The following is a 22,436-nucleotide window of genomic DNA, read 5'->3' as shown; positions in this document are numbered from 1 at the left end:
AAAGAGGAGATGATTCGGGTTTTTGACCGTTCAGTTTTTGGTAGGGAGGCTTCTAGGGCCCTGGCTTCCTTATGCCAAGGTGAACGGTCCATAACGGATTATTCTATTGAGTTTCGCACTCTTGCTGCCTCTAGTGAGTGGAACGAGCCGGCGCTGCTCGCTCGTTTTCTGGAGGGACTCCACGCAGTGGTTAAGGATGAGATTCTCTCCCGGGAGGTTCCTTCAGATGTGGACTCTTTGATTGCTCTCGCCATCCGCATAGAACGACGGGTAGATCTTCGTCACCGGGCTCGTGGAAGAGAGCTCGCATCAACGGTGTTTCCCTGCTCCGCATCGCAACCATCTCCCTCCTCTGGCTTTGAGACTGAGCCCATGCAGCTGGGAGGGATTCGCATCTCGAGTAAGGAGAGGGAACGGAGGATCACCAACCGCCTGTGCCTCTATTGCGGAGTTGCTGGACATTTTGTTAATTCATGTCCAGTAAGAGGCCAGAGCCCATCAGTAAGCGGAGGGCTACTGGTGAGCGCTACTACTCTGGTCTCTTCATCTAGATCTTGTACTACTATGTCGGTCCATCTACGCTGGACCGGTTCGGGTGCTACATGCAGTGCCTTGATTGACTCTGGGGCTGAGGGTTGTTTCATGGACGAAGCATGGGTTCGGAAACATAACATTCCTTTCAGACCGTTAGACAAGCCTACGCCCATGTTTGCCTTAGATGGTAGTCATCTTCCCAGTATCAGATTTGAGACACTACCTTTAACCCTCACAGTATCTGGTAACCACAGTGAGACTATTTCTTTTTTGATTTTCCGTTCACCGTTTACACCTGTTGTTTTGGGTCATCCCTGGCTAGTATGTCATAATCCTTCTATTAATTGGTCTAGTAATTCTATCCTATCCTGGAACGTTTCTTGTCATGTGAAGTGTTTAATGTCTGCCATCCCTCCCGTTTCTTCTGTCCCTACTTCCCAGGAGGAACCTGGCGATTTGACAGGAGTGCCGGAGGAATATCATGATCTGCGCACGGTCTTCAGTCGGTCCCGAGCCAACTCCCTTCCTCCTCACCGGTCGTATGATTGTAGTATTGATCTCCTTCCGGGGACCACTCCTCCTCGAGGTAGACTATACTCTCTGTCGGCTCCCGAACGTAAGGCTCTCGAGGATTATTTGTCTGTGTCTCTTGACGCCGGTACCATAGTGCCTTCTTCTTCTCCGGCCGGGGCGGGGTTCTTTTTTGTTAAGAAGAAGGACGGTACTCTGCGCCCCTGCGTGGATTATCGAGGGCTGAATGACATAACGGTTAAGAATCGTTATCCGCTTCCCCTTATGTCATCAGCCTTCGAGATTCTGCAGGGAGCCAGGTGCTTTACTAAGTTGGACCTTCGTAACGCTTACCATCTCGTGCGCATCAGAGAGGGGGACGAGTGGAAAACGGCGTTTAACACTCCGTTAGGGCATTTTGAGTACCGGGTTCTGCCGTTCGGTCTCGCCAATGCGCCAGCTGTTTTTCAGGCATTAGTTAATGATGTTCTGAGAGACATGCTGAACATTTTTGTTTTTGTCTATCTTGACAATATCCTGATTTTTTCTCCGTCACTCGAGATTCATGTTCAGCACGTTCGACGTGTTCTACAGCGCCTTTTAGAGAATTGTCTCTACGTAAAGGCTGAGAAGTGCTCTTTTCATGTCTCCTCCGTTACTTTTCTCGGTTCCGTTATTTCCGCTGAAGGCATTCAGATGGATTCCGCTAAGGTCCAAGCTGTCAGTGATTGGCCCGTTCCAAGGTCACGTGTCGAGTTGCAGCGCTTTTAGGTTTCGCTAATTTCTATCGGCGTTTCATTCGTAATTTCGGTCAAGTTGCTGCCCCTCTCACAGCTCTTACTTCTGTCAAGACGTGTTTTAAGTGGTCCGGTTCCGCCCAGGAGCTTTTGATCTTCTAAAAGAACGTTTTACGTCCGCTCCTATCCTCGTTACTCCTGACGTCACTAGACAATTCATTGTCGAGGTTGACGCTTCAGAGGTAGGCGTGGGAGCCATTCTATCCCAGCGCTTCCAGTCTGACGATAAGGTTCATCCTTGCGCTTATTTTTCTCATCGCCTGTCGCCATCTGAGCGCAACTATGATGTGGGTAACCGTGAACTGCTCGCCATCCGCTTAGCCCTAGGCGAATGGCGACAGTGGTTGGAGGGGGCGACCGTTCCTTTTGTCGTTTGGACAGACCATAAGAACCTTGAGTACATCCGTTCTGCCAAACGACTTAATGCCCGTCAAGCTCGTTGGGCGTTGTTTTTCGCTCGTTTCGAGTTTGTGATTTCTTACCGTCCGGGTAGCAAGAACACCAAGCCTGATGCCTTATCCCGTCTGTTTAGTTCTTCTGTGGCTTCTACTGATCTCGAGGGGATTCTTCCTTATGGGCGTGTTGTCGGGTTGACAGTCTGGGGAATTGAAAGACAGGTTAAGCAAGCACTCACGCACACTGCGTCGCCGCGCGCTTGTCCTAGTAACCTCCTTTTCGTTCCTGTTTCCACTCGTCTGGCTGTTCTTCAGTGGGCTCACTCTGCCAAGTTAGCTGGTCATCCCGGTGTTCGAGGCACTCTTGCGTCTATTCGCCAGCGCTTTTGGTGGCCGACTCAGGAGCGTGACACGCGCCGTTTCGTGGCTGCGTGTTCAGACTGCGCGCAGAAGAAGTCTGGTAATTTTTTTCTGCTTCTGCTCCTGGTCTTGCTGGGTCTCAGTCTGTTCCCTGCCATCGCATCTCTCCTGTTCTTGTTCCTGCCCTTGCTGTGTCTCAGTCTGTCCCTAGTTCTCATTTTTTTTTTAGAGTAGTACCCTAGTTTCCCTTTTTATCGTTTTTCGTTACGGTCCTGAGGAGAGGAGTTGGGTTCTTTCTCGGGACGTGCTGGACCGTTTGATCTATGATTTCCTCCGTTGCCGCCAGTGTTCCTCCTCGAGAGCGCCAGGAGGCGCTCGGTGAGTGGGGGTACTGTCATGTTTTGTCTTATATCATCTTGTCATTTTGCTTTTCCTTCTGTTCGTTTCCCCCTGCTGGTCTTATTAGGTTCGTTCCCTTTTTCTATCCCTCTCTCTCCCCCTCCCTCTCTCTCCTCTCTCTATCGTTCCGTTCCTGCTCCCAGCTGTTCCTATTCCCCTAAATCATCATTTAGTCTTCCCACACCTGTTCCCGATCCTTTCCCCTGATTAGAGTCCCTATTTATTCCTTTGTGTTCCGTTCCTGTCCCGTCGGTTCCTTGTTTTGTATTCACCATGCTGTGATTGTGTTTCGCCCTGTCCTGTCGTGTTTTTTGCCTTCATCAGATGCTGCGTGTGAGCAGGTGTCTCTGTCTACTACGGCCTGCGCCTACCCGAAGCGACCTGCAGTCTGTGGCCGCTTCTCCAGTTATTCCCCTCTACAGACTAGAGGATTTCTGTTATTCCCTGTTTGGACTTAAATAAACTCTGTTTCTGTTAAGTCGCTCTTGGGTCCTCTTTCACCCGCATGACAACTTTGGCAATGGATCATCTCTTCCAGATGTGCACCTTTGTTCAACACAACATTCCATAAAGTACATACACAGTATGACCTGACTTTCAGTTTAAGATGGAAGGTAGTCAGTCCCCTGTCATAAATCACTTACAGTGCATTCGGAAAGTATTCAGACCCGTTAACTTGTTACACATTTTGTTACGTTATGGCCTTATTCTAAAATTGAGTAAATAAAAATGTTTCCTCATCAATCTACACACAATGTACCATAATGACCAAGCAAAAATAGTATTTAGACATTTTGTGCAAATGTATACATTTTTTAAAACTGAAATACCTTATTGACATACGTATTCAGACCCTTTGCAATGAGACTTGAAATTGAATTCAGGCGCATCCTGTTTCCATTGATCATCCTTGAGATGTTTCTAAAACTTGATTTCTAAAACTTGTGCGTCCTTTCCCCAAAACAAAACCCAAACAAGCCGCACTGCTTCTTGACACAATGCCCACTTAACTCAGAAGCACCAATGTGTCAGAGGAAACACTGTACACCTGGTGACCGTGTCAGTGTGCACTGCGCCTGGCCCGCCACAGGAATTGCTAGTGTGCGATGAGACAAGGACATCCCTGCCGGCCAATCCCTCCCCTAACCCAGACGACGCTGGGCCAATTGTGCGCCACCCCATGGGTCTCCCGGTCTAGGCCAGCTGCGACAGACCCTGGACGTGAACCAAGAATCTCTAATGGCACATGCAGTGCCTTAGACCACTGCGCCACTCGGGAGGAGTAAGGTCCCACAGTTGACAGTGCATGTCAGAGCAAAAACCAAGGCACAAGGTCCAAATACTTTTCCGTAGAGCTCCGGGACTCTGTGTCGAGGCACAGACCTGGGGAAGGATACAGCATTGAAGGTCCCCAACAACACAGTGGCCTCCATCATTCTTAAATGGAAGAAGTTTGGAACCACCAAGACTCTTCCTAGAGCTGGCCGCCCGGCCAAACTGAGCAATCAGGGAGGTGACCAAGAACTTGATGGTCACTCTGACAGAGCTCCAGAGGTTCTCTGTGGAGATGGGAGAACCTTCCAGAAGGACAACCATCTTTGCAGCACTCCACCAATCAGGCCTTTATGGTAGAGTGACCAGACGGAAGCCACTCCTCAGTAAAAGGCGCATAGGACAAAAGGCGCTTGGAGTTTGCCAAAAGGCACCTAAAGGACTCAGACCATGAGAAACAAGATTCTCTGGTCTGATGAAACCAAGACTGAACTCTTTGGCCTGAGTGCCAAGCGTCACATCTGGAGGAAACCTGGCATCATCTCTACAGTGAAGCATGGTGGTGGCAGCATCATGCTGTGGGGATGGAGACAGGATCGAGGCAAAGATGAACGGAGCAAAGTACAGAGATCCTTGAAGAAAACCTGCTCCAGAGAGATCAGGACATCAGACTGGGGCGAAGGTTCACCTTCCAACAGGACAACGACCCTAAGTACACAGCCAAGACAACACAGGGATGGCTTTGGGACAAGTCTCTGATTGTCCTCGAGTGTCCCAGCCAGAGCCCGGACTTGAATCCGATTGAACGTCTCTGGAAAGATCTGAAAATAGCTATGCATCCTCATCCATCCTGACAGAGCCTGAGAGGATCTGCAGAGAAGAATGGGAGAAACTCCCCAAATACAGGTGTGAAGCTTGTAGCGTCATACCCAAGAAGACTCAATGCTGTAATCACTGCCAAAGGTCCTTCAACAAAGTTCTGAGTAAAGCATCAGAATACTTATGAAAATGTGATACTCTTATTTTGTTTTTACAACAAAAAAATCAAAACCAGTTTTTGCTTTGTCATTATGAAGTATTTTATGTAGACTGATAAGGGGGGAAAAACGATTTAATACATTTTAGAATAAGGCTGCATCGTAATAGAATGCGAAAAAAGTCAAGGGGTCTGAACACTTTCTGAACGCTCTATATTCAACATCAAAATTTAGTGGGGAAAAGTGGGTCAGACTTACGTAGTCGTCATATGATTCGTGTGTTACGGGCAACAGTGGGGGTCTGTATCCCGGGTTCCCTGGTGTTCCCCTTGCCCTGGGAGTGGGTACTCCTCTCGCTAATGTGGCTTGTGGCATTGCACTCCGTGTACCCGCTGTCCCTCTGGGTGCAACTGCACCTCTGCCTCCCCGTCCCCTGTTTAAAAAACAAAACATCAACGAGAGATTAGATCACAACATTATATTACGTAGTCTGTTGATCTTGAACATTGACATTGTCCCTTGTGAATTAAGTATATTAAAAAAGAGCAAAATACCAATGTAGGATCTTAATATGATCACCCTACTGCAATGCAGGAAACGTAAAACTTATAGTGTATTTAAGGTTTAAAATGGCTTATGAAGTTTGTAACTTCCCTTTTCTCTTACGAAAGATGTATCAACCCTTGCACAAATTTCCATTAATTATAATCCACATAATAATTCACATTTCCTGTTGCTTTAGGATTATTTCCCCGCTGTGGCAAACTGGCTCAAATTAAGATCCTACATTTGTATACCAGAAACCACCACTATGGGTATTGATGGCATCTCAAAAATGTGTGGAAATGAAATGGTCCTCACTTGATTTCAAACAACTATGTGCAACAATGGAATGGAAATGCATCAATCAGAATACCAAGGCTGCAAGTGCTGACCTCAACACTTGTTTCTAATGTATGCAGATACAGTATTATACAGACTGCCTCAGTCAGAAGCTTGAGTGTTGTCAAGTGGAAGATAAGCATAACCTTTTCTGCTCAGACAGATGTAGTCATAATGATGTTTGAAGCAGAACAGTTATCATATCGCTTTTCTCCCAGACAAGCTATTCATTCAGAAGCTGCACTGTTATTCCAATGACCTGGATAATCAGCTCTACCTACATCTGTAAAGAATCCTTAAGCAGCCGTTCCGGGAAACATTCCCAGTACATTAGCTAACATTCCCATTACGTCATAGTTAGGGTTTGGTAACATTAGGATGATAACGTCCCACAAACATTCAAATAATGTTTTTAACTACTCCCCCCCCAAAAAATTGAATTTAAGTATCCTTTCAACATTCACCCAACATTCACTAAAATGTTGTTCACAACGTCTGTTAAAACTACCACAGAATATTCCCCATAATGTTCTCATTAGGTTGCCAGGGATTGTACACAATGTGTACACAATGTTCCGGTAATGTTCTGAGAACATACTGCCGCAAAAAAATGTGGGTGCAATAGAAGTGGTTCAGAGGAAACATTACAGGAATAAATGAACAAGACATTTTCATGTGATTTGCCATATATTTTTTGCTCCTCAACAGTAAGGCAACACTAACACATGAAAGAACAGAAATGGTTTAAAACAAAATTGTATCATTCTGGGCAAATAAGAATAACATTCTAAGAACACTGAAGGAATGTTTTGTGCTCCCTGATACAAACATTGTAAGAATGTCATAACAACTAGACAGATTTTGTGCTTTGGGAACCTATCTCTTGTGATGTACCCACACTGTTCCCACAACCTAATTAAATGTTCTCGTAACCTTTAAAGAACTCAAGATGGCTGTTTTGTCAATGTTCTTGCAACATCAAAGGAATGTTTTTTTTGCACTCTGAATGTATGGGGCGGCAGGGTAGCCTAGTGGTTAGAGCGTTGGACTAGTAACCAGAAGGTTGCAAGTTCAATTCCCCGAGCTAACAAGGTACAAATCTGTCGTTCTCCCCCTGAACAGGCAGTTAACCCATTGTTCCTAGGCTGTCATTGAAAATAAGAATTTGTTCTTAATTAACTGACTTGCCTAGTTAAATAAAGGTAAAAAAAAATAAATGTCAGTTTTGGGAACCTAACTCTTGACATATCCCCACAATGTTCCCAAAACCTAAGTAAATGTTGAACAAAATTGGAAAGAACTTATCAGGTGAATCTTTTTGGCACACTAAAATAAACATTATATAATCATCTGCACAACTGGATGGTTTTTGTGTTTTGGTTATGTCCCCTCAATGTCCCGCCAGACTGTTCCCCCAACTGAATGAAACATTCTGATAACCTTTAGAGAACAGACAAAATGTGTTCTGGGAATATTCTTGCAACATCAGGCGGATGTTTTTACAAACATTGTATAATCATCAGCACAACTGGACAGTTTGTGTGTCATGAAAAATATTTTCTGCAACCTAACGAATGTTCTGGGAACTTTCACAGAACACAGAAGCAATTTTGGTTTGCTGGGCTGGCAGAAAAATGATCCGGGTCCCACTGACTCCCTGTGCTTATCCCAGTGAGGGAGGCTATACTTTTCAGGGTGCATTGACAGTAATTTGACTGTGCACACAACTCGCACCGATAGTCACAGATCAAAAGGCAAATGGGCCCGGACACTGGTGTGTCTGCGCTGAAATTAGGGTGTTGGGAGGCAGATGCTGGGATGCTGTATTCGGTCCTGAGATTTTACTGCCTAGAAGAGCCAGAGGAGCACCACAGGGAGTGCAGGGTGGATTTAAGGTCATAAAGCTGTCTATATTTGGAGAACATCCAGACGTTTTAACACTAGCAAGATGGAGAAGGCTGAGATACACAGTCTTCTGGCACTGCAGATCCTTCACTAAAGCTAGCAGTCAATTATGATCCTTAAATACAAAGACTCCAAGGAGCATTACGGCCACATTACCGGTGCATATTTCTCATGGAGATTTACAGTAATAGCTTATCAGCGCAGCATAAGGAGCAAATCAGGGGAGGAATGTGGTGGTGATTCTAAATGAGCAGAATCAGAATCACGTGAGAATACGGGTGTGTTTATTTCCATTACCACCTGAGGTAGTATAGTGCAAGCTGTCACCGTACACTCAAAATCTTTCAGGGACTGTCACACTGAAGACATGGCCATGGCCGGTGAAGATTGTATGAAATATTAATTATTGAGGTATGTCATGTCGTCTGAGATATTAAATATATAAATGATGAACATGTTACATAATGAATAATTAACCATATGTGCTTAAAACTAAATATGAATCATTCATCAAACGCGGTGTGAGTATTAGAAGCAATAAAGCCAAGATCACATTTTGATTGTGATCGTTGAATTAAAGTTCACACAGATGCAAAACAAAACCACACACACACACACACACACACACACACACACACACACACACACACACACACACACACACACACACACACACACACACACACACACACACACACACACACACACACACACACACACACACACACACACACACACACACACACAATTAATGACCAGTAATGATTTGGGATGGAAACCAACAAGCTGGTCTTTGCAAATACATACCGCGTGGTTGTCGTGGAAGCCAGCCGCAAGCCCCGCCCCCTTACTGTCCTCCCTCGGTTGGTGTCCTCTGATCCTCCGTTCAAGTAGGAGAGCTCCCTCAGCTGCTCCTGTCTGATCTCATCATTGTAGTCCTGTGGGAAAGAATACAACAGGCATCAAAATAAATAAAAAATAAGATTTGTCATCTGAACGCAACAAAGTGCAAACTGCAACAAAGTTCTCCCAAATAAAGATTCTGAGGATATTCACAGAAAATGCATGATTTAGTTTAACACTGAATGTTCATTGAGAGAATGTTCTGGACAGAGTAGTTTAGGGGATCAAGTCTCAGTCTACTAAGAGTTAGAACAAAAGTCACCAAACAAAAAGGCATTGTTTCTTGCCTTAAACTGGGCATCATTCACAAGTGATAATATACTGTATAATTCACAAGTGATAGGCTAATATGGTCAACCATCACACTATTCTTGATTTAATCTTGTCTTTACATATACTAAATAACATCTGTGTGAAATTTGTTTTGATTTAGAATGGACCATTATCATGCACCTGTCCCGAAACAGGGACAGGGGGAAAAATACATGCCATCTATGTACTTAAATAGCGAATGGAGGTCGCGTTTCCCGTGGTTAATTTTCATGCCAGCCAGGTAGGTTATACTCTTGTTGTAAAGATAAGCAATGTGCTTAATATTAGTAAATTTGATGGGATCCTCCTCTTTTTAATAGAGGCCATCAGTCTGTTTTATTTAGGAGAACAAGTCTCAGTCTACTGAGAGTTGTTAGAACATTTTAGAACATTGAAATAGACGAGGGGAAATTCAAGGACATAAATTAAAATCTCAGCATTAATAGTGTCTCAAAGGATAATGCCAGACAGCATTCCAAAACACACACAAACACAGAGGCAAACAGGGTGAAAATTTGATAACACTTTCTTTATTGTAAGGCATAAACATATAGCTAATGCTTTATAAATGCATTTATCTGCACCATAAGTCATTCAAGGTCCATGACCTTGTCTAGCTACATCATGTCCAGCTTCTGTCCGTCCTCCCTCAATTAGGTCACAGAACTCAAAGGGCTGAATGGGTTAAAAAAAATTATTAGACACTCAGCCTCTGAGTTTCAAAACTCCGTTGGGCTTTCAGAGGGTGACGTGAGGAACCAGGGGAAACAACTTATAATTTTTGTCCTCATTTGCACTACGAGCGGGTTGGGAGGGCATTGGAGGCCATATTAAAAGCAGCTATTACATTGTTCTTGTGTGTGAATATTGGGCGGCAGGTAGCTTAGTGGTTAGAGTGTTGGGCCAGTAACCGAGCTGACAAGGTAAAAATCTGTCGTTCTGCTCTTGAACAAGGCAGTTAACCCACAGTTCCTAGGCTATCATTGTAAATAAGAATTTGTTCTTAACCGACTTGCCAAGTTAAATATAAAATAAAAAATATTCCATTGCTGCCTCTTGATTCATCAATGTTTCTCTCAGTCAGTCATTGAACATGAATATGATCTGAATCACAGGCTAGATAACAGAGTGGATGAAACATATGTTATTATCTTGTCAACAGGCTTTGACAGATAAACAGGTCTTATTTCCTCCAACCACTTATCCTCGTCCTGTTTGCAAAGACAGCTAGGCTAAAACAAATATGAGAGATGGCATTGTGGACAGCACTCAGCCTCTACGTAGTTTAACTGCCCTGTACCGTTTTGGACTCTGACCTGATTATGAACTCTTGCCTGTCCCCGACCTGACTTTTTCCTACCCCTTGGACTATAATAAATATCAGAGCTCAAACCATCTGCCTCCTGTGTCTGCAACTGGGTCTCGTCTTGTGTCGTTATAGTACGAACCCAGCAGATTTGGACCAGCTCCGTCACGCTGTCTCCCTGCAATGAGCTACCATTAAGAGACAGGAGGAGCTACTTCAGAACCTGATGGAGGGATTCAAGGCATTAATGGAGCAATTGCATGAATTAGCTCACAGGCAGCACGGCACATCTGAGACCTCCAAGCCACTCAGCAACTTACCGACTACTGGTGGGTTTGTTCAGCCTACCCTGGCTCACCGAGAATGCAGCTTATCTCCTCCGGAGAATATGCAGGTGATCCTGGAACCTGCCGGGCGTTTCTTTCCCAGTGCTCCCTTATTTTTGAGCTACAGCCATCTTCGTTCCTTTCGGATCAATCGAAGACAACGTATCCAATTACGCTAATGTCCGTAAGAGTGCTCTCTTGGGCGACGGCTGTTTGGGAGCAACAATCCACCGTTTGCCATAACCTGGACGATTTCATAGCGGAGGTGAGGAAGGTACTTTCCGGTGCCTGGGAGAGAGGCGGCCCGAAAACTACTGAAGGTACATCAGAACTCCCGTAGTGTGGCAGACTACGTGGTAGATTGTTGCACATTGGTCACTGAGAGTGCCTGGAATCTGGAAGCTCTGTTCGATACCTTCCTTCACAGACTCTCGGAGGAAATAAAAGCCGAGCTCGCAGCTTGGAGTTGCCATTGGACTACTGGACCTTTATTCCCTCATCGCTGTTACGATTAGGCTGTGTGGTGCCAGGACAACAACCTCTCCCTCAATGTGATCAAGAGATGATTCTCATTCTCATTGATGGGGCTGCAGTGGAGCAGGTTGAGAGCTTCAAGTTCCTTGGTGTCCACATCACCAACAAACTAACATGGTCCAAGCACACCAAGACAGTCGTGAAGTGAGTACGACAAAACCTATTCTCCCTCAGGAGACTGAAAAGATTTTGCATGGGTCCTCAGATCCGTTCTACAGCTGCAACATCGAGAGCATCACTGCCTGGTTGCATCACTGCTTGGTTGCATCATTGCCTGGTATGGCAACTGCTCGGCCTCCGAACGCAAGGCACTACAAAGGGTAGTGCGAACGGTCCAGTACATCACTGGAGCCAAGCTTCCTGCCATCCAGGACCTCTATACCAGGCTGTGTCAGAGAAAGGCCCTAAAAATTGTCAAAGACTCCAGCCACCCTAGTCATAGACTGTTCTCTCTGCTTCTGCATGGCAAGCGGTACCGGAGTGCCAAGTCTAGGTCCAAGAGGCTTCTAAACAGCTCCTACCCCAAGCCATAAGAATCCTAAACATCTAGTCAAATGGCTACCCAGACTATTTGCATTGCCCCCCCTCCCCTCTCCACTCCACTGCCACTCTCTGTTGTCATCTCTGCATAGTCACTTTAATAACTCTACCTACATGTACATACTACCTCAACTAACCAGTGCCCCCGGACATTGACTCTGTACCGGCACCCCCCTGTATATATTGTTATTGTTTTTACTGCTGCTCTTTAATTACTTGTTACTTTTGTATTTATTAGGGATCTCCATTAGCTGCGGCCAAGGCAGCAGCTACTCTTCCAAGTGTCCAAACACATTAAGACACTTACATCAAACATAAAACATAAGATAAAACAGTACAACATTATTACACCACTACATATCTACAGTACAATATGTATGATACCACCATACAACAATATTACAATGTATGTGTGTGTAGAGTGCGTGTTCTAGCGTTTGTCTGTACCTGACTCTTCACAGTCCCTGCTTTTCCATAAGGTATATTTTTCTCTGTATTTAAATCTGATTCTACTGCTTGCATCAGTTACTGTGAAGAGACCTCAGGTGGCATGTCTTGTGGAGTATGCATGGGTGTCCTAGTAGTTCAAACAGACAGCTAGGTGCATTCAGATTGTCAACACTTCATACAAAAACAAGTAGTGATGAAGTCAATCTCTCCTCCACTTTGAACCATGAGAGATTGACATGCAAATCATTCATGTTAGCTCTCTGTGTATATGTAAGGGCCAACCAAAGGTCGTCTTGAGTCATCCGCATACATAGACACACTTGCTTTACTCAAAGCCAGTGACATGTCATTAATAAATATTCAAAAAGTAAGGGGCCTAGACAGCTGCCCTTGGGAATTCCTGATTCTTCCTGAATTATGTTGGAGAGGCTTCCATTAAAGCACACGCTCTGTGTTCTGTTAGACAGGTAACTCTTTATCCACAATATAGCAGCAGGTGTAAAGCCATAACAAAGTTTTTCCAGCATCAGACTATGATCGATAATGTCAAAAGTCAGACTGGTCTAACAAAACAGCCCCTACAATCTTTTTATCATACATTTCTCTCAGCCAATCATCAGTAATTTGTTAAAATGTGCTGTGCTTGTTGAATGTCCTTCCCTATAAGCATGCTGAAGTCTGTTTGTTTACTGTAAAATAGCATTGTACCTGGACAAACACAACTTTCTCCAAAAGTTTACTAAGGGCTGGTAACAGGTTGATTTGTCAGCTAGTTCAGCCAGTAAAGGGGGCTTTACTAGTCTTATGTAGCGGAATGACTTTTGCTTCCCTCCAGGCCTGAGGGCACACACTTTCTAGTAGGCTTAACTGCTTGACTGAGGGACCTGAGCCATGACTGGCCTTTCAAAGTATTTCATGGCTACAGATGTGAGTGCTACATGAGGATAGTCATTTAGACAGGTTACATTGGCACAGGGACTTTGGTGGTCTGCTTGAAACATATAGGCATTACAGACTGGGTCAGGGAGAGATTGAAAATGTCAGTGAAGCCTCTTGCCAGCTGATCGGCGCATGCTCTGAGTACGCGTCCTGGTAATCCATCTAGCCCTACGGCCTTGTGATTGTTAACCTGTTTAAAGGCATCGCTCACAAGCACGCCCATTGATTCATAGTATATATAAACAGATGGCCTTAAGAAACTATAAGCTTCAATATGAAGTCATAAACCTAGCATGAAAGTGCATCCTTGTATCTGTGTGGGTTAATATAGTCAAAATGTTTGAGTTGACCCAATGGTTGAGTCAATGGCAAGTTGAGCAAATATAAGTGTTTTCCTCCCAGGTGTAATGCCTGTGATGTAAAAAGTACATCATTGTCATACTTCAGTAAAAGTTAAGACAGATAACTTGTTTTGGTCACTTGATTGTGAACAGTACAGACGTCATGCCATGTAACACCTGGCTACACTTAAGGACACTGAAAATGAAAGGCTAACATCACCCCAATGATGTCAACAATATTCACTCACTTATGCCTTTCCCTTTCCATCAGTGATTCATTTTGCATTTTGTGTATAATGTCCAAAACATATTGACTAGTGACTGGAGGACATCCAGACGTGATCAAAATGGCTGTTTTCCAACAAGTGAATGAAGTAAATACAATCAAGCCTTTTCCTAAATAATTTGCTCTGCGAAAAGGAAGCAATGCCTTGAATTGCTTCAAATGAAATCACTTGATTGCGCCAAGTTTCCCCATAGTCAAAACTTGATGGGCTCAAATTGGATCGCAAAATAAATGCATTCCGAGATGAATAGATGTAATGGCTAGCCTGATGAGATCATTATGGAGGCCGTTGGGTGGCCAGGCTAGGCTAATTAGCCTCTGAATGAAAACTGAGTGGTGAAATGCTTGTGACTGAACCAGGAGGCAACAACTTGGAGACAAAACACAGTGATTGAGCTTCGGTTGTGAACTATTTCCAGAGAAGATAATGAAACACTGGCAGAAAGAAAGAGAGGTTAAATGTGCCCTTATAATAAGATGACCAAAATACCTGATATACAATATCATCAAAACACTTTTCAGAAGATTTCACTTTAATTGTTTCCCTTTTAGACAATAGTGGTGGTAATATTATTGTATACTGTAAGGGGAGCCAGATATCGCAGTGAAATACATAACTAGAGCGTTCTTACAGTACATTGGGGGATATGTGGGTTGTGGCGTACAGCACCCTCATTGGGTCTGCGTTAGCAAGTGAGAGCCTGTCTACTGTCAGTCTCCTCCCTAACAACGCCTCTGTGGTCCATACTGCTGATGAATGAGATATAGTACAAACACACCTTTATTAAGTATTAATGCTGCACATTGTGCTGCATGAATCACTACTCTTCTGGTACCAAGTGACAGTACGTGATGCAAGTCCCAACTCCTCACATACAATTTGAGCCCATCATAAACGCTGTGTCTCCCGCAGGCTAGCGTAGTAACGACTACCCGCGGCTTCCCTGTTCCGTCTATTGCTGTTCACTGGACCCTATGATCACTTGGCTACATAGCTGATGCCTGCTGGACTGTTTATTAATCACGGTACTCTATTTTACTTTTTGTTTATCTGTCGGCCCCAACTCAGGCCCTGTGTGTAGTTAACCGACCCTCTCTACCCATTCATAGATATTCTACCTGTTGTTGTTGTCTTAGATGATTAGCTGTTGTTGTCTTACCCGTTGTTGCCTTAGCTAGCTCTCCCAATCAACACCTGTGATTGCTTTTTGCCATATGTCAATATGCCTTGTACATTGTTGATAAGGATAGTTTTGTCTTAGTTTACTGCGGAGCCCTTAGTCCCACTCAACATGCCTCAGATACTTGCTTTGTCCCACCTCCCACACATGTGGTGACCTCACCCAGCATAACTAGCCCGTCCAGAGATGCAACCTCTCTTTTCATCACTCGGTGCCTGGGTTTACCTCCATTGTACACGCACCCCACCATAACCCTGTCTGTGCATTATGCCCTGAATCTATTCTACCATGCCCTGAAATCTGCTCCTTTTATTCTTTGTCCCCAACGCACTAGACGACCAGTTTTGATAGCTTTTAGCCGTACCCTCATCCTACTCCTCCTCTGTTCCCCGGGTGATGTGGAGGTTAACCCAGGCCCTGCGTGTCCCCAGGCACTCTCATTTGTTGACTTCTGTAACGGAAAAAGTATTGGTTTCATGCATGTTAACGTCAGAAGCCTCCTTCCTAGGTTTGTTTTACTCACTGCTTTAGCACACTCCGCCAACCCTGATGTCCTTGCCGTGTCTGAATCCTGGCTAAGGAAGGCCACTAAAAAGTCTGAGATTTCCATACCCAACTACAACGTTTTCCGTCCAGATAGAACTACCAAAGGAGGAGGAGTTGCAATATACTGCAGAGATAGCCTGCAAAGTTCTGTCATACTTTCCAGGTCTATGCCCAAACAGTTCGAGCTTCTAATTTAAAAAATGAATCTCTCCAGAAATAAGTCTCTCACTGTTGCCACCTGTTACAGACCCCCATCAGCTCCCAGCTGTGCCCTGGACACCATATGTGAATTGATTGCCCCCATCTATCTTCAGAGTTTGTTCTGTTAGGTGACCTAAACTGGGGATTGCTTAACACCCTAGGCAGTCCTACAATCTTAGCCAGATGCCCTCAATCTCCCACAATTTATCAAGGAACCCACCAGGTACAATCCTAAATCCGTAAACATGGGCACCCTCATAGATGTCATCCTGACCAACTTTCCCTCCAAATACACATGTCACCACCAATAAATCCACGATAATTGAGAATTTCAAAAAGCATTTCTCTACGGCTGGCCATGCTTTCCTCCTGGCTACCCCAACCCAGACAACAGCTCTGCACCCCCCACAGATACTTGCCCAAGCCTCCCCAGCTTCTCCTTCACCCAAATCCAGACAGCAGATGTTCTGAAAGAGCTGCAAAACCTGGACCCATACAAATCAGCTGGGCTAGACAATCTGGATCCTCTCTTTCTAAAATTATCTGCCGCCATTGTTACAACCCCTATTACCAGTCTGTTCAACCTCTCTTTTGTATCGTCCGAGATCCCTAAAGATTGGAAAGCTGCCAGGGTCATCCCCAACTTCAAAGGGGGTGACACTCTAGACCCAAACTGTTATAGACCTATATCCATCCTGCCCTGCCTTTCTAAAGTCTTTGAAAGCCAAGTTAATAGACAGATCACTGACCATTTCGAATCCCACCATACCTTCTCCGCTGTGCAATCCGGTTTCTGAGCTGGTCACGGGTGCACCTCAGCCACGCTCAGGGTACTAAACAATATCATAACCGCCATCGATGAAAGACAGTACTGTGCAGCCCTCTTCATCGACCTGGCCAAGGATTTCGACTCGGTCAATCACAGTATTCTTATCTGCAGACTCAACAGCCTTGGTTTCTCAAATGACTGCCTAGTCTGGTTCACCAACTACTTTTCAGACAGAGTTCAGTGTGTCAAATCGGAGGGCCTGTTGTCTGGACCTCTGGCAGTCTCTATGGGGGTACCACAGAGTTCAATTTTCGGGCCGACTCTTTTCTCTGTATATATCAACGATGTTGTTCTTGCTGCAGGTGATTCCCTGATCCACCTCTATGCAGACAACACCATTCTGTATACATCTGGACCTTCTTTGGACACTGTGTTAACTAACCTCCAAATGAGCTTCAATGCCATACAACACTCCTTCCGTGGCCTCTAACTGCTCTTAAACGCTAGTAAAACCAAATGCATGCTTTTCAACCGTTCGCTGCCCACACCCACCTGCCAGACTAGCATCACTACTCTGGACGGTTCTGAATAAGAATATGTGGACAACTACAAATATCTAGGTGTCTGGTTAGACTGTAAACTCTCCTTGCAGACTCATATTAAATATCGATCCAAAATTAAATCTACAATCAGCTTCCTATTTCACAACAAAGCATCCTTCACTCATGCTGCCTAACATACCCTCGTAAAACTGACTATCCTACCGATCCTCGACTTCGGCGACGTCATTTACAAAATAGCTTCCAAAACTCTACACAGGAAACTGGATGCAGTCTATCATAGTGTCATCCGTTTTGTCACCAAAGCCTCTTATACCACCCACCACTGCGACCTGTACGCTCTAGTTGGCTGGCCCTCACTACATATTCGTCACCAGACCCACTGGCTCCAGGTCATCTATAAGTCTATGTTAGGTAAAGCTCCGCCATATCTCAGCTCACTGGTCACGATAACAACACCCACCCGTAGCACACGCTCCAGCAGTTATACCTCACTGGTCATCCCCAAAGCCAACACCTCATTTGAATGCCTTTCCTTTCAGTTCTCTGCTGCCAATGACTGAATTGCAAAAATCACTGAAGCTGGAGACTTATAATTCCCTCACTAACTTTAAACATCAACTATCTGAGCAGCTAACAGATCGCTGCAGCTGTACATAGCCCTTCTGTAAATAGCCCACCCAATCTACCTACCTCATCCCCATATTGTTTTTATTTACTTTTCTGCTCTTTTGCAAACCAATATTTCTACTTGCACATCATCATCTGCTCATCTATCACTCCAGTGTTAATTTTCTAAACTGTAATTACTTCGCTACTATGGCCTATTTATTGCCTTACCTCCTCACGCCATTTGCACACACTGTATATAGACATTTATTTTCTTCTATTGTGTTATTGGCTTGTTTATTCCATGTGCAACTCTGTGTTGTTGTTTGTGTCACACTGCTTGGCTTTATCTTAGCCAGGTCGCAGTTGTGAATGAGAACTTGTTCTCAACTAGCTTACCTGGTTAAATGAAGGTGAAATAAAATAAATAAAAAATACAGTGTATTGGGAAAGTGTTCAGACCCCTTGACCTCTTCCACATTTTGTTAAGTTTCAGCCTTATTCTGAAATGTATTTCATTTTTTATTATCCCATTCCTCTCTGCAGATCCTCTCAAGCTCTGTCAGGTTTGATGGGGAGCGTTGCTGCACAGCTTTTTTCAGGTCTCTTGGGTTCAAGTCTGGGCTCTAGCTGGGCCACTTAGGGACATTCAGAGACTTGTCCCGAAGTGTCTGCTGCATTTTTTTGGGTGTGTACTTAGGGTCATTGGCCTGTTGGAAGGTGAACCTTCGCCCCAGTCTGAGGTCCTAAGCGCTCTGGAGCAGGTTTTCATCAAGGATCTCTCTAGATTTTGCTCCATTCATCTTTGCCTCGATCCTGACTAGTCTCCCAATCCCTGCCGCTGAAAAACATCCCCACAGCATGATGCTGTCACCACCATGCGTCACCGTAGGGATGGTGCAAGGTTTCCTTCAGACCTGACGCTTGGCATTCAGGCCAAAGTCTTCATCTTAGTTTCATCAGACCAGAGAATCTTGTTTCTCATGATTTAAGAGTCTTTAGGTGTCTTTTGGCAAACTCCAAGTGGGCTGTCATGTGCCTTTTCCTGAGGAGGGGCTTCTGTCTAGCAACTCTACCATAACGGCTTGATTGGTGGAGGGCTACAGAGATGGTTGTCCTTCTGGAAGTTTCTTCCATCTCCACAGAGGAACTCGGGTTCTTGGTCACCTCCCTGACCAAGTCCCTTCTCCCCCGATTGCTCAGTTTGGCCGGGCGGCCAGCTCTAGGAAGAGTCTTGGTGGTTCATAACTTCTTCCATTTAAGAATGATGGAGGCCACTGTGTTCTTGGGGACCTTCAATGCTGCAGACATTTTTTGGTACCCTTCCGCAGATCTGTGTCTCGACACAATCCTGTCAATTCCTTCGACCTCATGGCTTGGTTTTTGTTCTGATATGCATTGTCAACTCTAGGACTTTATATAGACACGTGTGTGCCTTTCCAAATCAAGTCCAATCAATTGAATTTACCAACAGATGGACTCCAATCAAGTTGTAGAAACATCTCAAGGATGATCAATGGAAACAGGATGCACCTGAGCTCAATATCGAGTCTCATAACCAAGGGTCATAATACTTATGTAAATCAGGTATTTCTGTTTTTTATTTTTCATACATTTGGAAACATTTCTCAAAACTTGTTTTTGCTTTGTCATTATGTGGTATTGTGTGGAGATTGATGAGGAAGGCTGTAACATGACAAAATGTGGAAAAACTCTGAGGGGTCTGAATACTTTCTGAATGCACTGTACCTAATGAATGGTCTTTTCACAAATGTCACCTGCCCCTTTTAGGGAAAACCCTCTGAACCAGATTACACATTGTCTGACTACCATGGCATTTTGTTTGCTTGCAAGGTGAGTTTTGGAAGAAGTCCATTGATTCTAAACTGAGAGATGAATATAGAGACTAACAGGATCTCATGCTTTGGTAGGCTGTAGTGGGTGGGCATGCCAAGGAAAATGCCAAGCGTTGGATTGGCTACTTTGGTCCTCCTCCATACTTAATTTGAAAGAAAGATAAATACTTCAAACAAAAAATCATCCTCCTCCAACTCAGTTGCATTTAGGTGAAATTATCATCAGGCTCTGGAAATGAGTCTCCATGAAATGAGACAAACGGCATGGCGGGGAAAAACGAATCCCAAAAGTAGAAGTACATCCAAACCTTACCAACGCCATAATACTTGAGGGGTACACACAGGTGTCCTTCTACTTGACATTCTAGTCTGGTGGCGACTATGAACAAAGTGGAGATATTAAATATATATTGTCTGGACTGAGCTGGGGGGGTACAATGACCTGATCAGTGCAGCTGCCGAAGCTGAAGCATACCTCTGGCCCTCCAACAAAGCTAAGATTCTGTAATGTAAACCCCAAGGAAAAGAGGGGAAGCACAAGAAATGCCATAAGGAAACTCTCATCCAGCCCTACTACCAGAGGGATTGGCAGACACTGCAAAGATGTATTAATATTTACAGCCTCAGCTGAGCATGCCTACACAGTACGCACATTAATTACCGTTAACTGCTGTAGGCTCAAAGTCGACAGAGCCTTGCAAGTGGCTCCATACTGAACTTGTTAATTGTGGAATAAATTAACTAACTTGTTAGCTAGATGGGAACGGGTGGAGGGAGGTGGGGGGGGGGGGACAGAACAAAGGGAAGCTTTTTTATGTTGTAATATAAAAAAACATTACTATAGCTACCTGCCAGAAAATATAGCAAGTTATATGAAAAAACGACTTAATTTTCATTGTTGAGATATTTCATTTGGAGTTGTGCCAAAACTTGTCAATGTCCAACATCCAACCTCAGTATGTCTGGAGCTGTTTTAATCACTTTCTTAGCCCTGTAAACGTTCAATTACATCTGAGAGTGCAAAAAAAGCAGAAGTGCACAGACCCATCTGAATGTACAACTCACAATTACCCTGGAGGAATTTGAGTAAATGAAATGGTTTAAACAAACTTACTGGAACTAGGAATTTCTTAATCTCCTCCAAGGCATGGCTCATGCGGGAATAGGCCTCTCCAGGTGGAGCGAAGACTTCAATTAAAACATGGAGATCGTTACTCAAATGGGCATACTTGGCCTCTCCACTTTTCCTCAACTCTTCTTCCTGAGGAAAAAAATTGAACAAAAAAAATCAGGTCAAATATTATTGTGGGGTCTGAAAGGAGAAAGTGAAAGCGATAATTACAAATAGTACAGTGGGTATGATGGAGATATCAAGTGAAGCATGTGAGGTTTACAAGAATCATTTGTAGCCCACAGCTGCCTGTTGATAAATTCAATCTCATCAGCATGTTTGCATTGACTTCCTCCCTCAAGCATTTGGGAGGTTGGGAGGGAGATATCCCTGTTCCATGCCAGCCAGCCTATCAGACTGCATCCACCCACTGGGATTTACACCATGAAGCTGTGGCTGAATCATATTGCTGGTTTTGGTTTACATTATAAATAAGATACTACAAATTTGAATGATGTGTGAACCGTATTTGTGGTCTTCATTGACATACAGGGGTTGCATCCTAACTTGGAATGTATGTATGATATAGTGTGTGACATGACTGTGATGTTAATCAATCATTACGCAACAATGCAAACACACCAGGTAGGATTCTGGTTTATGAAGGTATGACCATCAAAAATGTGAGCTAAACCTCCTCACAGTGTGGTTGACAAAGCATTTGGACATTTAGTAGTGTGTGATATTGAATTTGTGAATGACTAAGAGATCCTATCTTTATCAGACAAACTACACTACCTCCCACTCTGAAGGACCAGTCACCGTTCCAAAGTGTCCTGATTGCTGAAGGTCGCCACTACAAACTGTTCTTCAGAAAGCCGGTAATTACTTCAGCCAGCATTACCTTCTTATGTTGATTACCTTGGGCTCTGGCACACATTCAAAGACTGGAGGTGCTATGATGTGGGAATTCTCCCTGATGCTTGATCAGTGGTGTGGTGCACTCCCTCATCCCATCAGACCTCTTGTCCATTTCTTAATAAACACTTCTTGATTCCCAGAGCGTACAACATGACAGGCTATGATGACCTAAGAATATGTTGTATAGATAACCTCATTTGGTTCCAAGGTGAAAGAGGCACTTGAGCAAATGTATTCTTGAAACCCATAGCTACCCTAAAGGGAGGCAACCTATTTTATTTTTTTATTTTTTAAATTTCACCTTTATTTAACCAGGTAGGCTAGTTGAGAACAACTTCTCATTTGCAACTGCGACCTGGCCAAGATAAAGCATAGCAGTGTGAACAGACAACACAGAGTTACACATGGAGTAAACAATTAACAAGTCAATAACACAGTAGAAAAAAGGGGAGTCTATATACAATGAGTGCAAAAGGCATGAGGAGGTAGGGGAATAATTACAATATTGCAGATTAACACTGGAGTGATAAATGATCAGATGATCATGTACAGGTAGAGATATTGGTGTGCAAAAGAGCAGAAAAGTAAATAAATAAAAACTGTGGGGATGAGGTAGGTGAAAATGGGTGGGCTATTTACCAATAGATTATGTACAGCTGCAGCGATCGGTTAGTTGCTCAGATAGCTGATGTTTGAAGTTGGTGAGGGAGATAA

At 44.1% G+C, this 22,436-nt stretch overlaps 1 protein-coding gene across 3 annotated transcripts in view; it reads right to left on the bottom strand.

The window, feature by feature from the left end:
• Positions 1-22,436, bottom strand: part of LOC124037270 (KH domain-containing, RNA-binding, signal transduction-associated protein 2-like) — a 130,053-nt gene that overhangs the window by 21,085 nt on the left and 86,532 nt on the right. For all 3 annotated transcript variants that reach the window (XM_046351961.1, XM_046351960.1, XM_046351962.1), the window contains exons 4-6: positions 20,805-20,951; positions 8,839-8,969; positions 5,503-5,677 (exon numbers count right to left, since the gene is read on the bottom strand). In XM_046351961.1, coding sequence (XP_046207917.1) covers positions 5,503-5,677; positions 8,839-8,969; positions 20,805-20,951 — 453 coding nt within the window. The remainder of the gene's footprint in view (positions 1-5,502; positions 5,678-8,838; positions 8,970-20,804; positions 20,952-22,436) is intronic.

The sequence above is a fragment of the Oncorhynchus gorbuscha genome, linkage group LG06 (genome assembly GCF_021184085.1).
Source record: "Oncorhynchus gorbuscha isolate QuinsamMale2020 ecotype Even-year linkage group LG06, OgorEven_v1.0, whole genome shotgun sequence".
Classification (NCBI taxonomy): Eukaryota; Metazoa; Chordata; class Actinopteri; order Salmoniformes; family Salmonidae; genus Oncorhynchus; species Oncorhynchus gorbuscha.
Note: the sequence above shows the minus strand (reverse complement) of the source record. Positions and strands in the feature narration are given on the sequence as shown.